General features: G+C 44.8%; 1 protein-coding gene across 1 annotated transcript in view; it reads left to right on the top strand.

Moving 5' to 3' along the window:
- The window catches only part of fbxw7 (F-box and WD repeat domain containing 7), a 467,095-nt gene that overhangs the window by 226,317 nt on the left and 226,526 nt on the right, over positions 1-14,252 (top strand). Inside the window, exons 3-4 of the mRNA XM_084319103.1 lie at positions 10,700-10,942; positions 11,411-11,986. Of these exons, the coding sequence (XP_084175229.1) occupies positions 10,769-10,942; positions 11,411-11,986 (750 nt within the window). The 5' untranslated portion in view covers positions 10,700-10,768. The remainder of the gene's footprint in view (positions 1-10,699; positions 10,943-11,410; positions 11,987-14,252) is intronic.

The following is a 14,252-nucleotide window of genomic DNA, read 5'->3' as shown; positions in this document are numbered from 1 at the left end:
GGAACAGATTTTTTTCTATTATGGGATGTAGAAATGCCCGATCCATTTCCAGGTTGTATAATAGTATATACGTCCAAATAACGTTGTTTACAGAGTTAGGGCGAGCAATCTATTATCCAGTTTTTCAAGATGGAGTCGCGGGAGCTATAGCGATTGGCCGGACCACATTTGGATGAGTACTACCGGTTCAAAGGTTAATATCCGGTTGGCGATCTGCCGATCGGCCACCAGATGGCGCTCTTGAACCGCTAGAGAGTTGAGAGGAGATCAGCACTGTGTCTCAGGGCTCCGGAAAGGAAATATGATTTCGATGACAGATTTTTGAAATATTGACATCAAAGACGAGTTACGGCGTCTTCGGCAGAATGAGCATGGCTCGGAATGACGTGAAAACTTGTTTTCGGCGACCATAGTGTTAAGAGTACCGAAATGTGGCACCGGCGGATCTCACGTGAATCGGTACTCGGTAGTAGCGACGTGATTCGGTCGGTACCCTTAAAAGTATCTAATTCGGTACCCATCCCTAGAAGTAATGTAAGTAAGTACTTATCAGTCACAGACAGGAGTTTTCAATAACATTGAATGGTGATCCATTTTATGAATAGATTTGTTCTCTGACGTAACATCTATCCAACTGTGTCAGGCCGAAATCTTTCAGTTGTTTGATGATTTTGTTCTTTATGTTCGCTCCTGTTTTCGGCACATTTGGGTAAGCACATGTACAGATCACTCGGCTGTGGAATTCCCAGTTTTTATTGATGTAGTTATTATTCTATAGCTCACTTTGCGATAATCATCTGTCCACATATCCGTTGCAGCGCCACCGGCTCAAATATGGCCTTCTGAATAGCTTGGCTTTGATTGCAGCACATTTCTCCCCATGTTGGGATACAGATGCCCCTGAAAGGAGTTATTTAACATCACCACATGCGGCTCCCATGTCGACCCTGTGAACACTGGTGACTGGAAAGCTCTGAAGGCCTGCATATCTCTTGCACACACCTTGCTACATTTTTCCATAACTGCATCTTTTGCTTTTGATGAGACTTTCCCCATCCTAACATACAAGGTCATTTTACCTGTTTTTTTTGGGCATGTACTCTTGACGTTTTAGCAAATGAGAAGTGCCGTCTTTGCTGTGTCAAAGAAAAGTGTTAGTATCTGTGCATTTAGCAGCACCTGCCTTATTCCCATCGTTGTCAACCATTACATTACATGGTACTTACTGTACAACCTTTTGGTTTCTCCTCACGGTACTCTATCGGTTAGTTTTTTTTTAATATCCTTATAGAAGTCCTCCATCTTAGGGGTGGGCGATATATTGAGTATACTCGATGTATCGCGGATTGTTCTACCCGAGATGTAGTACTGTACTATATCGCGAACATCGAGTATTTAGTTTATATGGCGCCGCCCGCGGCCGAGAGACACTCGCAGTGCTTTCCTCGAGAAGGGACGGCGGAGCTATAGGCTAACGTTAGTGTAGTCAGGGCTGTACAGTGCGATATAATGTTGCGGTTGTAATTTCATTAGACAGACCAGCGCGGACCTTTAATAACATGTCATTTAATTGCACAAGCAATGAGCTAATGGTAGCTGCTAACCAAGGTATCCATTAGGATTATGCTAAGCTAACTAGCGATAGCTGCTGCTAACCCTGGACAACGGTCAAAGCGGACTCCACAAGACTAGTTCCATTCGTGAGGAAATGGGGTGGGTTATATTGACAACGCTTGACAACAGAAGTTTAAACATAACTTCATATTTATTGGTTATTCGTTTCTGTATATCATTCAATTTCCATCTCCGTGTGTCTCCATCTCCATCTCTTCCTGTTTACATTCGAGTGTGATGTCATCACCTACGGAAGCTTAGACGATCAAAACGCGAACCTAGAACAAAACCCGAGGGGGGGGGGGGGGGGGGGGGGGGGGGCTGGCTCTCTTGTTCATTCTTGCCCCCTCTCTCTCTCTCTCTCTCGCTCTCTCTCTACATTCAATGATTTAAAGTAGCCAAACTTTACAGACAGTATAAATACTAACTGGATAGTTGATGATATAAACATTTAATTTCATTATCTGAAATATTCTAAAATCATTAAGTCTGCTATAAGCCATTATACCTTTGTGTGTGATTATTATTTTCTCACAGTAGGGTGTGTATATATATACATATATATATGTGTGTGTGTGTTTGGCTAAAGTGGGTAGAAAACAGTACTGTGTAAAAGTCTTAGGCACCCAAGAGTTTTTATATAAATAGTCTTAGATGTAAAAAAAAATTATTAGTGTGTCAGTAGACTACTCTTAGTACATTTTCATTACATTATTTTTTAAAGCATCTTCATGGTTTAATAATGCAAACATATGTTGCAGGGACTTATTATAATCATCATATTGGTGTGACTGTATGCATCAAAGGGTTAAATCAAGCATTTTTAAGTGATTTAGAGGAAATGTCAAAATATCGCGATATGGCCAAAAAATATCGCGATATCATTTAGAGGCCATATCGCCCAGCCCTACTCCATCTTGATTTTATTGTAGCTAACTTCACATTATGAGGCTGCTGTCTTTATCACCAGCCTAACTTACACTTTGAAACATGCTGTCTTTATCACTAGCCTAACTTACACTTTGAAACATGCTGTCTTTATCACTAGCCTAACTTACCCTTTGAAACATTCTGTCTTTATCACTAGCCTAACTTACCCTTTGAAACATGCTGTCTTTATCACTAGTCTAACTTACACTTTGAAACATGCTGTCTTTATCACTAGCCTAACTTACACTTTGAAACATGCTGTCTTTATCACTAGTCTAACTTACACTTTGAAACTTGCTGTCTTTATCACTAGTCTAACTTACACTTTGAAACATGCTGTCTTTATCACTAGTCTAACTTACACTTTGAAACATGCTGTCTTTATCACTAGCCTAACTTACACTTTGAAACATGCTGTCTTTATCACTAGTCTAACTTACACTTTGAAACATGCTGTCTTTATCACTAGTCTAACTTACACTTTGAAACATGCTGTCTTTATCACTAGTCTAACTTACACTTTGAAACATGCTGTCTTTATCACTAGTCTAACTTACCCTTTGAATTATTGTTGACATAATACATTATTTATTTATAAAATATTAAGTTTGGATTTTTTTTCTTCAACTGAGGTAGGTAGATTACATTTTTAGAGACTAAAGTACAGAAAAAGGGTACCGTTGGGTACCGGTATCGGTTCAAATGTGAAAGGTACCCATCCCTAGTGCTGTGTCATGTCGGAGACAGTCGGGAGGAAGGAGGAAGGACAGGGCAGCAGAGATGTGAAACGTGAGGAGAAAAGTGGAGTGACCATCAGTTATTGTTGAAAGTAAACAATCTCTTGTCACTCACAGCTTGGATCCTGTCCACGGTGACTCGCATAAAACCTCATATGGCTTTGGCCCAAAACCCTTTTGGCCCCGTCAAAGTGTTGCTGCTTGATTGCTGCTATTTTTGCCAGAACGGGTGCCATCACATAAAGCAAGTCCATCACACTACTGAATTGAAGAAAAAAGAATCCTCTCACGACTACACACTTACTGTGTAGTTATTATTATTATATCTCAAAAGTTGGTCTGAGGGAAGCAACTGTTGTGATTGGAGGATCAAGAAAAGAGGGAAGGGTTTGAGATTGGTATAATCCTTGAAGGGGAAATAAGTCCAGCTTGTATTTAATTGCCTATAAGATGATGTCATTTGGAAACTCCAGTTTGAACAAGCTGACTCTAGAGCTATGTGGCAGGGGCTCAAAACGATGACAGACTACAAAGGCGCCTCCCTCAAACTGAACAGTGACATCTCCTTAGCAAACGACCTCAATACCTTCTATGCGAGGTTTGATGCTGGTAATAACAACACCGGCTCACAAGCCTCGGCAATGGGGGGGGGGGGGTCGGCTGCTGATGGAGGCGCAGTGTTCAGGGTAACAGAGCATGAGGTGAGGCGGACCTTTAAAAAAGTGAATATCAGGAAGGCAGCAGGTCCGGACGGCATCCCCGGCCGCGTCCTAAAAGTCTGTGCCGACCAACTGGCCCCAGTATTCACTGACATATTTAACCTGTCCTTAGAACAGGCTGTCATCCCCACCTGCCTGAAGAAGTCCACTATTATCCCTGTACCCAAAAAATCCAAGCCTGCTTGCCTCAACGACTACCGCCCTGTAGCTCTCACCTCCATAGCCATGAAGTGCTTTGAGAAGCTAGTAAAGGGCTACATCTGCTCCTCCCTCCCCATCAACATGGACCCCCTGCAATTTGCATACCGCCCCAACAGGTCCACGGAGGACGCCATATCCCATGTGCTGCACACAGCAGCATCACACCTGGACAAGAGGCAGGGGAACTATGTGAGAATGCTATTCATCGACTACAGCTCGGCATTCAATACCATAGTCCCCTCCATACTCATAGCCAAGCTCAGGGACCTGGGCTTGGGCTATGACCTCTGCCAGTGGGTCTTGGACTTCCTGACTGGCAGACCCCAGGTGGTGAGAGCAGGCAACTGCACCTCCTCATCCATCACCCTCAACATAGGGGCCCCCCAGGGCTGTGTTCTGAGTCCCCTCCTCTACTCCCTGTACACACACGACTGTGTGGCTCAGCGGAGTAGCAATACAATCGTCAAATTTGCTGACGACACAGTGGTGGTGGGCCTGATCTCTGCCAACGACGAGAGGGCCTACCTGGAAGAGGTCAAGGTCCTGGCGGGATGGTGCCAGGAAAACAGCCTCTCCCTGAACGTCAGCAAAACAAAGGAGATGATTGTGGACTTCAGGAGGTCGGGGGGCAAGGACTACAGCCCCCTCAGCATCGACGGGGCACCGGTTGAGAGAGTCAACAGCTTCAAGTACCTCGGAGCCCACATATCCGAGGACTTGAAATGGACCATACACATTAACAGTGTGGTGAAGAAGGCACGACAACGCCTCTACTTCCTCAGGCGCCTAAGGAAGTTCCAAGTCAGCCAGAAGATCCTTAAGAACTTCTACTCATGTACAATAGAGAGCATCTTGACCGGCAACATCACCTCCTGGTTTGGGAATAGCACTGCAAAAGACCAAAGCAGACTACAAAGAGTGACACGTTCAGCCGAACGCACAATCGGAGGGGGGCTCCCCACCCTCCAGAACATTTACTACAAGCGTTGCAAGGGGAAGGCTAAGAGAATTATTAAGGACTCGAGCCACCCGAACAACTGCCTCTTTGAACTGCTGCCGTCAGGCAAGCGATACAGGAGTCTCAAGGCGAGCACAGAAAGACTCAGAAGTAGCTTCTATCCCCAGGCCATCAGGCTGCTAAACGAACAATGAATGAACACTACACAACAACAACCACCAAACACACATAGCACACACATCCACACGCACACACTCACTTTAAACAAACACACTGTAGCACCCACTACACACACTTTATAGCACACACCCACTTTAAACAAACACACTGTAGCACCCACTCCCCACACTTTATATTTATGGATGAAGGATTGCACTACAACTCGTACACCTTACTGTAAATTGTACCTAAAATTGTACCTCATCCCATTTCTGCTTTGCACTAGATAGTACTGTACATTAGTACACTGCATAGTTGTGTATTGTATATTATATGGTAACTCAGAACATTGTACATATGTCTATACCGAACAACTGTGACCTCATTTTCTTCTTCTAAATTCATGCTATATTATGTTATTATGTTATTTGATACTATCTTGTCTAGCACAGTCTCTGGAGCGTAACAGTAAGAAGCATTTTGTATGAAAGTATTCTGTACTTCTGTATGACAACTATTAAAGAACTTGAACTTGAAACACTCTCCTTCCCCAAACACACAAAGGATCTGCTTTACTGCACTGTCACTAAGGCCCATCATGCTACTTCATTCTTCAGCGGCTGCTATATGTACTGTTCTCTATCATAAGTTCTAGGCCTACTAGTTTACCTTTTGTGTCGCATGACGTTGCTAGTAGGGATCCCACTGTTTGTGTCTAGTGGATATAGCCTGTTCTCCTAAACACAAGACATGCTCATTTCATGGATTCTTTTGCTACCTTACCGCAACACCCAGGCCCATATCCCGGAATACTCTCTCTAGCAAACCGTTCATCTTATAGGGATGATGCACCGATGCCACTTTCCCCACTGCCGAGTCTTAAACGTTCAGTATCAATCAATACAAAATAGAATACAATTCTTAAAAATGATAAACTAATTAAATTGAGTAAAAGCAATGGATTTTGTATTGCTCGATACTGAACGTTTAGGACTCGGCAGTGGGAAAGGTTTAATAATATAGACTTAGAACAGCAGTTTGGGGTCATTGGTCAAAATGACATGTTTCTCTATTAGAGATATCTAACATGTTTCTACATGTCATAAATGTAGCAAATTAAGTCACTTTGATTTCTGACATGTGTACATGTGGTCCTTGGTATCTGATTGTAATATTGGGGATATTCTCTGATACAATACCCTGTTTTTAGCCTGGTATTGGACTGATACCAGTAGCAGTAGTGCCTCACTATAATTTATTGCAGCAGCATTACCCCCGGTGTGTGCCCTACACAAGCACATTATCCACTTTGTCAAATGAGGAGCTGTCGTACCGTACAATCATTGAACGGCTCCTCCTGTGTCTGTTCCTGCTGGGGTAAAGTTTATCTTTTGTCACTCTGGAGGCAGGCCAGTCCCTCATACTGTCACCTCTCGGTGGGAATTGGTGACAGAATGTCGCATCCAGTGGGCTTCACAGGGGGGTTATCATGCAGGCTCAGGCTCTGCTATTTTCCACAAGGTGAACCTGGTCTTTCTTGCTCTGTGACGTGTTTGGTTGAATGGGTCGAGTGAATGCATGTGTTGTCTGTTATAATTACCCTGTGGTGTGCAGGGCCGCCTCAGGGGGTGTGCGAGCAGTGCGGTCGCACAGGGCCTCGCGGGAAGGGGGGCCTCGCAAAAAAATAATAAAAAAAAAATAAAAAAAAAATATTTTTTATTTATTTTTTTTATTATTTTTTATTATTTTTTTTTATTTTTTTTTTATTTTTTTGCGAGGCCCCCCTTCCCGCGAGGCCCTTTTTCATCACAGACCTAAAATCTAGTTTTGCTTATATGCTTATATATTTCACATTAGACACGTTTGTAGAATGTGTCTGACTTCCTGGCTCTGCAGACTGCAGTTTTCCGGTTTCTGCGGATTTGCTGCTCTACAGATTTTAGGATAGTGTTTCCGGCCCGTCCGCCGACCGCCGTAATACCAAATAGAAGAAGAAGACACACGAGGTAGATAATTCAGCGCTATTCAGATGAGCGAGGCGAGCGGATGTCTTTTCAAAAGAAGGAGAAGAGAACTTGTGAGCAGATAAATCTGTTAGGCAGCAATATGCCGAAAGGTGTCCAGTCTGCCGGAAAGTACTCGAAGAAGAAGAAGAAGAAGAATTACACCGTGGGCCAAGTCTCCTTCCAACTTCATCATTGGCGCCGGCCGCGCCGCATTCATTGATACTGCGTTATGTGAGTCAACCTATGATTAAATACCCGCCGTGGACCTGTCCTGACCTATCTTTCTCTCTTTCTGGAGCCAAACTGGTCGACACTAGCTAATATATAGTACTACTAGTAGCTAACTGTGTGTGCCTGCTGAGAGCACCTGGCTGTATGTAGACAGTAGCCGCATAGCTTGTTAGCTGTTAGCTAACGCAGAAGCAAGCTATGCGGCTACTACATGCAGCCAGGTGCCTGATTGAGCTAACTGTTAGCCAGTTAGCTGTTTAGCGTCAGCTGGGAACGTTCGTTTGATGCTATCAGTTAGCCTTGAGAATAGCAGGCCCTGGCACTCTGACTACGACATCATCTTTGACAGAAGATGTAGTCGGGCCTGCACCATGACAAGGCTCTGGCCATGGCTTTGTCCCGACAGCGAGAGGCCTTTCGTCAACGTGGAGACCTGTGTTCCTCGTGCAGGTAAAATGTCATGACATTACCCCACTCTTCCTTCCTTCCCCTCCCGAATGTTTTGTTAATAACGATGTTTTTTTCCAGGCAAAACATATGCTACTTCACAACATTTGGAGATACGACATGTGCTGTGTGTGAATGGTCGTTTGTGTAGCTTGGGTAGCGTTGGGCCGTTGTGTGTCACGTGGCCTGGTGTCACAGTACCTGGCTAGCCTATTTAGCTGATGTCGGCCATTGGCTCCTTGCTGCTTTGGTTTCTCTGGTATAGACGCTCTTCTTGTTGGATTGTTGATCTTTGTCCTTTTGAATCTCTCATACATGCTATAGTCTCTCTAACACACACACACATGACAAACACACATGTTCTCTCTCTCTCTCTCTCTCTTTCTAACACACACAGTCTGCCTATGGCGGCCTTTCTCGATGGCTAGGCTGTGCTCCAGGATCTTCAGTCACAGTGCTCAGGTATTCTGCCACTGTGTACTCTCTGTTTAGGGCCAAATAGCATTTCAATTTCTTTCCAATGTGTCTCTCTCTCTCTCTCTCTGTACACTGTATATTGACTGTAGAACGGGAGCTCTCTCTCGCTCTCTCTTTTGCTATATGTTGACTGTATCATGCCCCGCCTCGGGCAGCGCTATTATTTAAGAATATGTTGACTGTATTAAAAAAAAAAAAAAAAAAAAAAAAAAATATATATATATATATATAATTTTTTTTTTTTTTTTTTTTTTTTTTTTTTTACCTTTTTGGGGGGGGGGGGGCCTCGCGTTAAATCTCGCACAGGGCCTCGCATTTCTCCCAGGCGGCCCTGGTGGTGTGTGTGTGTGTTTGTTCAGATGAAACAGGCTGATTATGCAGCCGGTATTTGCATGGCGTTCATTGCTTCAACATGAACGCTGGCAGCCTGCGGGCACAATCCTTTGTGTCGTGAAGGTATCCCTTGTGTCATTTGCTGCAGTACTAGGAAATACCACAGTAGGGCCTCCCCTTCCAGTCCAACTTGACTGTCAGAGGGTCCTTTGTCTGCACGTTTCCTGACCTCCCCTTTGTGACTCTTCTCAGTCAACTGTTGTTAGCTACTTATGAATTAACTACGTAATCAATAGGGAATATCGATAAACATTTGTGCCGTTCATGACTCAGAAAAGTTGCAGTGAAACAAATTAGAATCCAAAGTGGGCAAAAACGTACAGGGTGGTGCCCTGTTTATGGTTTTTGTTTACACAGACATCTTGCTCGCAAAAAAAGCTGATTGTAATCAAGTAGCAGTTGATTATCATTAAATGACAATCGTAGCCAATGATCATGTTGTATGGCAAAACACGTCATGAGAATACTATGAATGAATGCACACAACATTTGGACTAATTCCATATTCCAGTTTAGGTCATGTTTTGGGATAGCCTATACCATATGCCTTGTTTTAAATATTCCTATTTATATGAATAAACAATTTTCTAAGTATTACCAATGGAACCAGACCATGGAACAAAGGCACGGTTTCATAGATGTGAATCACATTTCCTGTGAGCCACTACTAAGGGCAGAGTGGCTAACTGTGAGTGAGTTACTGTGTTAGTCAGTGATATCGCCAGTCATATACTCTAGAACGGATTTGCATCCAAGGAAGCCAGTATTAAGGTCTTATCCAAGTTATTGTAAGTGGAATATTATCATGTTATCATGTAACAACTTAAATATATATTGGGTTCATTTTGGGTATCTGGAATATTAACAGAAACACCCGCACCGCGTGACAGGTTGCGCCAGAGCGGTACTGTTGCTTCAACAGATATGTCAGTGCGTCAGTGGGGACCACTGTGACTGACCCTTTTACAACTAGAAACCGTCTCATTGTAGGTAATAACTCTTTGAGATGGTACTTGAATTCCGTAAGTAATTATGTGCAAGCTATCTGGGGAACAAGCTACTTGATTCACTGCCATGTGTTCATGTTTTTGCCGTGCACGGCTCGTGGAACGCACAGCGACACAGTGGACTTGAGAAGATAAACAATTGGAAGTTTTGCTTTTATGTTTGACAGATGGGTCTCTCTTGCTTACTGGCGGTGTGAGAATTTGGAACACCAGTAGCTCTCAAGGCTAGCCTGCCTCCCTGTCTGTGTACGGAGCATCCAATGCTGTGTGATCTGTAGCCAAACACACTACCCCTAGTCTCTCTCTCTATTTCTCTCTATCACTTTCGCTCTCTCTCTTTCTCTCTCTCTCTCTCTCGCTCTCTCGCTCTCGCTCTCTCGCTCTCTCGCTCTCTCTCTCTCTCTCTCTCTCTCTCTTTCTCTATCACTTTTCTCTCTCCTCTCTCTATTGTCTACTGCTGAAAAAGGGATTGTGCAGCTCTTAGCACAAATGCTAATATCCATTGTTTTATTTCGGAGGCATGAATAAAAGATGGAGAGGGTCATTCCTGCTTTCTTTTTTGGAATGTGTCAGCAGTTGAGCACGAGTCATCCTGTGTGCATCATGAGTAGGTAATAGGTATGAAAGCTGGACAACTCCAATAATAACATCCTTTATTCGCGTCTCAACTCCAGTCCTGTAACATAAAAAAAAAATATTAAGAATGCCAAAATCTATTGCAGAGTCGGACAGAAAAACAAAACAAATAATAACATAATTTTCTCTCTCCCTCTCCTTCCCCCTGCCCCCCCCCCCCCCCCCCCTCTCTCTTCCTCTGCAGAATGTCAAGCCCTTTTCCTCCTCAGACAGCCTAGCGAAGGTCCAGGAGGTAGCAAGCTGGCTTTTGGAAATGAACCAGGATCTGCTGTCGGGGGGCAGCAGCAGCAGGCGGAGGCGGGGGCCGGGGGGTCCGGCAGCGCGAGGTAACGCCTCCTCCGCGGCCCGGACGCCCCAGCAGGCGGCCGAGGAGGGGGACGAAGACGAGCACATGAACCGGGTGGTAGAGGATGAAGAGCAGCGGAGGGTAAGCGGCCCGTCCCCGTTTCACTACACTCAAAACAAAGAGACACTACTTCTACTACTACTACTACTACCTGATCTTATAGCCTAAGTGAAAGTCAATAACTGGGTCCTGATCCGTTACTTATACTGGACGATATTGGCCTAGATTTAGACCCATTACTTCTGGGGTCATTGGACAACAAATGATTGAGTTGTATGATCCATGTTTCTGCATTAGATGGATGTGACATGCTTCTCTATGCCAAACATGCAGAGTCAACCCCCCCCCCCCCCCCCCCCCACTCCCCAACACACACACACACACACACACACACACACACACACACACACACGCACATGCACACGCACACACCCTGATAAAACGAGTCCTAGTCTCACTTTACCATAACCGCATAGCAAATATTTATCCATCTTTGCTCAAATGCAACAGTTCCTCCATAGGTTCTAAGTGTTTGTCTAACTCTTCCAGCCTGAGGCGGCAGACAGCGATGGTGGGAGAGCTGAACCATGGGCGCCCAGCGAGTCGGGAGCCAGCAACGGCCCGCGAGGAGGAGGAGGAGGAGGAGGAGGAGAGGAGGAGGAGGAGGAAGAAGAAGAAGAAGAGGGCCTGCCCAATGAGGTGAACGGAGGCGCAAAAGGAGCCCGCTGGATGTGGGGTGCGGAGCATCGGAGGCCGCGGGGGCAGCAGCCGGGAGAGGAGGAGGACGAGGAGCAGGAAGAGAACAACAACAGCGGCAGCCAGCAGGGAGAGGAGGAGGAGGAGGAGGAAAGGACAGAGGGAGGGGAGGAGCAGCAGCGAGGAAGGGGCGAAGAGGGGGACGAGGAGGATGAGGAGGACGAGGAGGACGAGGAGGAGATGGACCAGGACAGTGATGACTTTGAACACTCGGAGGAGAGCGGGAGAGAGGAGGGGGAGGAGGAGGAGGAGGAAGGAGCAATGGGGGTGGAAGGACTGCGATCTCCCTCTCTCAGGAACAATGTGGCTGCCCCCAACAACAACCTGGAATCTGGTTGCACACACCAAAGCTCACCCAACAAGAAGAAGGTAAGAGCCGAGTTATGATCTTTTTTCCTAGCAAAACATTTGTCCAAAATTGTGTCAATAGGATAATTTAAATGCGGAGATGATCGTTAAGCGACCCCCCAGCAGGTACAGCAGGTAAGGCAGGTTCAAGGAGGCTCAATGGAGTAGAGGACATGGCCAATGCCATCATATCCTGGGAGAAACTGGAGTTTTAACGTGTAGTGTCATGTTAAAGTTGGTCAGCATTACCCATTCAATTGCTCCATCTTGTGGCGGAAATAAGTGACTGCACTATCAGTTTTTACTCTATTATTTGCTTATGGTCTACCTCACTCAGGCTGTGGCTAGTGTATTGAATGCAGGTTTTGGTGCATCGGTTGTGTTGTAGCATGATTTTGGTTCACCCAACCCCTTCAAGGTCTAGCTCAGTCTTGATGAATATGTTGAATCGATTCTATTCTGATGGAAGTTGTCTCTTTCAGGGTGACACAGGGCATATGTGGTCAATGAAAGGGGGGACTGTATTAAATATGGCTGCCTCCTCCAGTAATGATGTCACTCTGTCCTCCTAATCTACCCTCACACTGCACATTATTTAACACATCCTCTTTTGCTGTTGGCTAGCGTTTGTGTTAACATTAGCTACCAAAGTGTATGTGGTATTTCATTAATCCCTGTGGGTGAAAGTCAAGATAGACCGCGCTCTCTGTATCTGACACTGGGTGCTGAAATCCCGAAGATTAAATAGAAAAAAGCAGGAGGAATCCCTGCGGGGAAATGATTCCTCTGCATGTGACCCATCCTAACCCCTTCTGAGCAGTGGGCACTTGTGGCCGGGGACCAACTCCAGCTGTAATTCCAGTACCTTGGTCAAGGGCAATGGCAGGAGTGTAGCTAGCTTGCGTGTCTTTTGGTGTGTAAACTCAAGCATGAGGAGAACATGAAAACGCCATACAGAAAGGCCCCCTTTCAGGTTCGAACCCAGGACCATCTTGCTAACCACATTGCACCACAGACTATATTTGATTAATGAATTAATTAATGAATGAATTAATAATTATTTAAAATGGACACCATAGCTACATTGGGCCGCAATGGGCCGGTCACAGTGGACAGACCAGATGTGTTGTTTGTGTGTTTATAGCACGAGTGCTAGTTTTCAACACCAGTCCATTGAGGCTTTTCTAAAAAATAAAATTAACCGTATAATACAGAATTTAAATCACAAATCAGAACAAATAGTTACCAGAATATGAGTCCATGATCAAAACCAGTCCGCGTCTACATATGTGAGCACTGCTGCTTTGATTTCAGCCATACTTTGAGTCCTCTGTTGAAGACGTTGGCATTGGACTCCAGTTTTAAGCCAGAGTAGGCGTTCCATAAGTTTGCCCCTTTAACGGAGATGGCAGACTGTCCAAACGAACTCTTGCACATGGGAACAGTACAGTCACCATTATTGGAAGCGTATGTGTTTGTTCTGCTTGAGCTCCAACGTCTAACCACCAGTCCAGAAAATAAAGATGAGACATGAGCAACTAGCATGCCATCAGCTGTAGCATTTGGTAGCTGATGTAGGAGCTCCGATGTTTGGTAGCAAGTGTTAGCTCTAATGCTAACAGGCAGCCAAAGAGGATGATAGATGCTTTGCATTGTGGGAGGTGGCCGTATTTTATACAGTCCCCCATTGTAAAAGCATGAAAATTATACAAAGTATAAACCATGGCTGTCTGTCACTAGATCTCAAACCAGTTCAACACCTGCTATGGGAGATTATGAACAGTGTTTTCCCTAAAACATCAACACATTTACAAGAGCATTCAGTCCCAACTGCTGTAGGGGTAATGTCTCCAATAAAAACCTGACTTCATTTTCACCAGCCTCACCATGCTGCTTGTGATCACATGTCAACAAGTACCTTTATACCTTAGTGGGAATGTTATTATAAATATTTATTCCTAAGACACCTACAGTTAAGTAGATACTTGGTCTATTTGGGCATTTGTACAGAGGCCAATTATAGCACCTATTAAATGGTGCTAACAATGTCTATTGTCTATGCCTCACGAAGAGACTGTCGATATATGGTGAGTGATTACTGTGGCGGCTGCGATTACTAGTGCTCGACATTCAAAAGGTTCTTGCCTTCCCAGATCTTGCAGACTTGCGGCTCTTCCATAATGAGGACTGACGTGTCGGCTGTCGGGTTCTGACGACACCCGTTGACTAACGGCTGTGTCTGTGTTGTGTCAAAGATCACAGAGGAGATGATGTCTCCTGAGCAGTG

Source organism: Notolepis coatsorum (assembly GCF_963971535.1).
Source record: "Notolepis coatsorum genome assembly, chromosome: 7".
In the NCBI taxonomy this organism is placed as follows: Eukaryota; Metazoa; Chordata; class Actinopteri; order Aulopiformes; family Paralepididae; genus Notolepis; species Notolepis coatsorum.
Note: the sequence above shows the minus strand (reverse complement) of the source record. Positions and strands in the feature narration are given on the sequence as shown.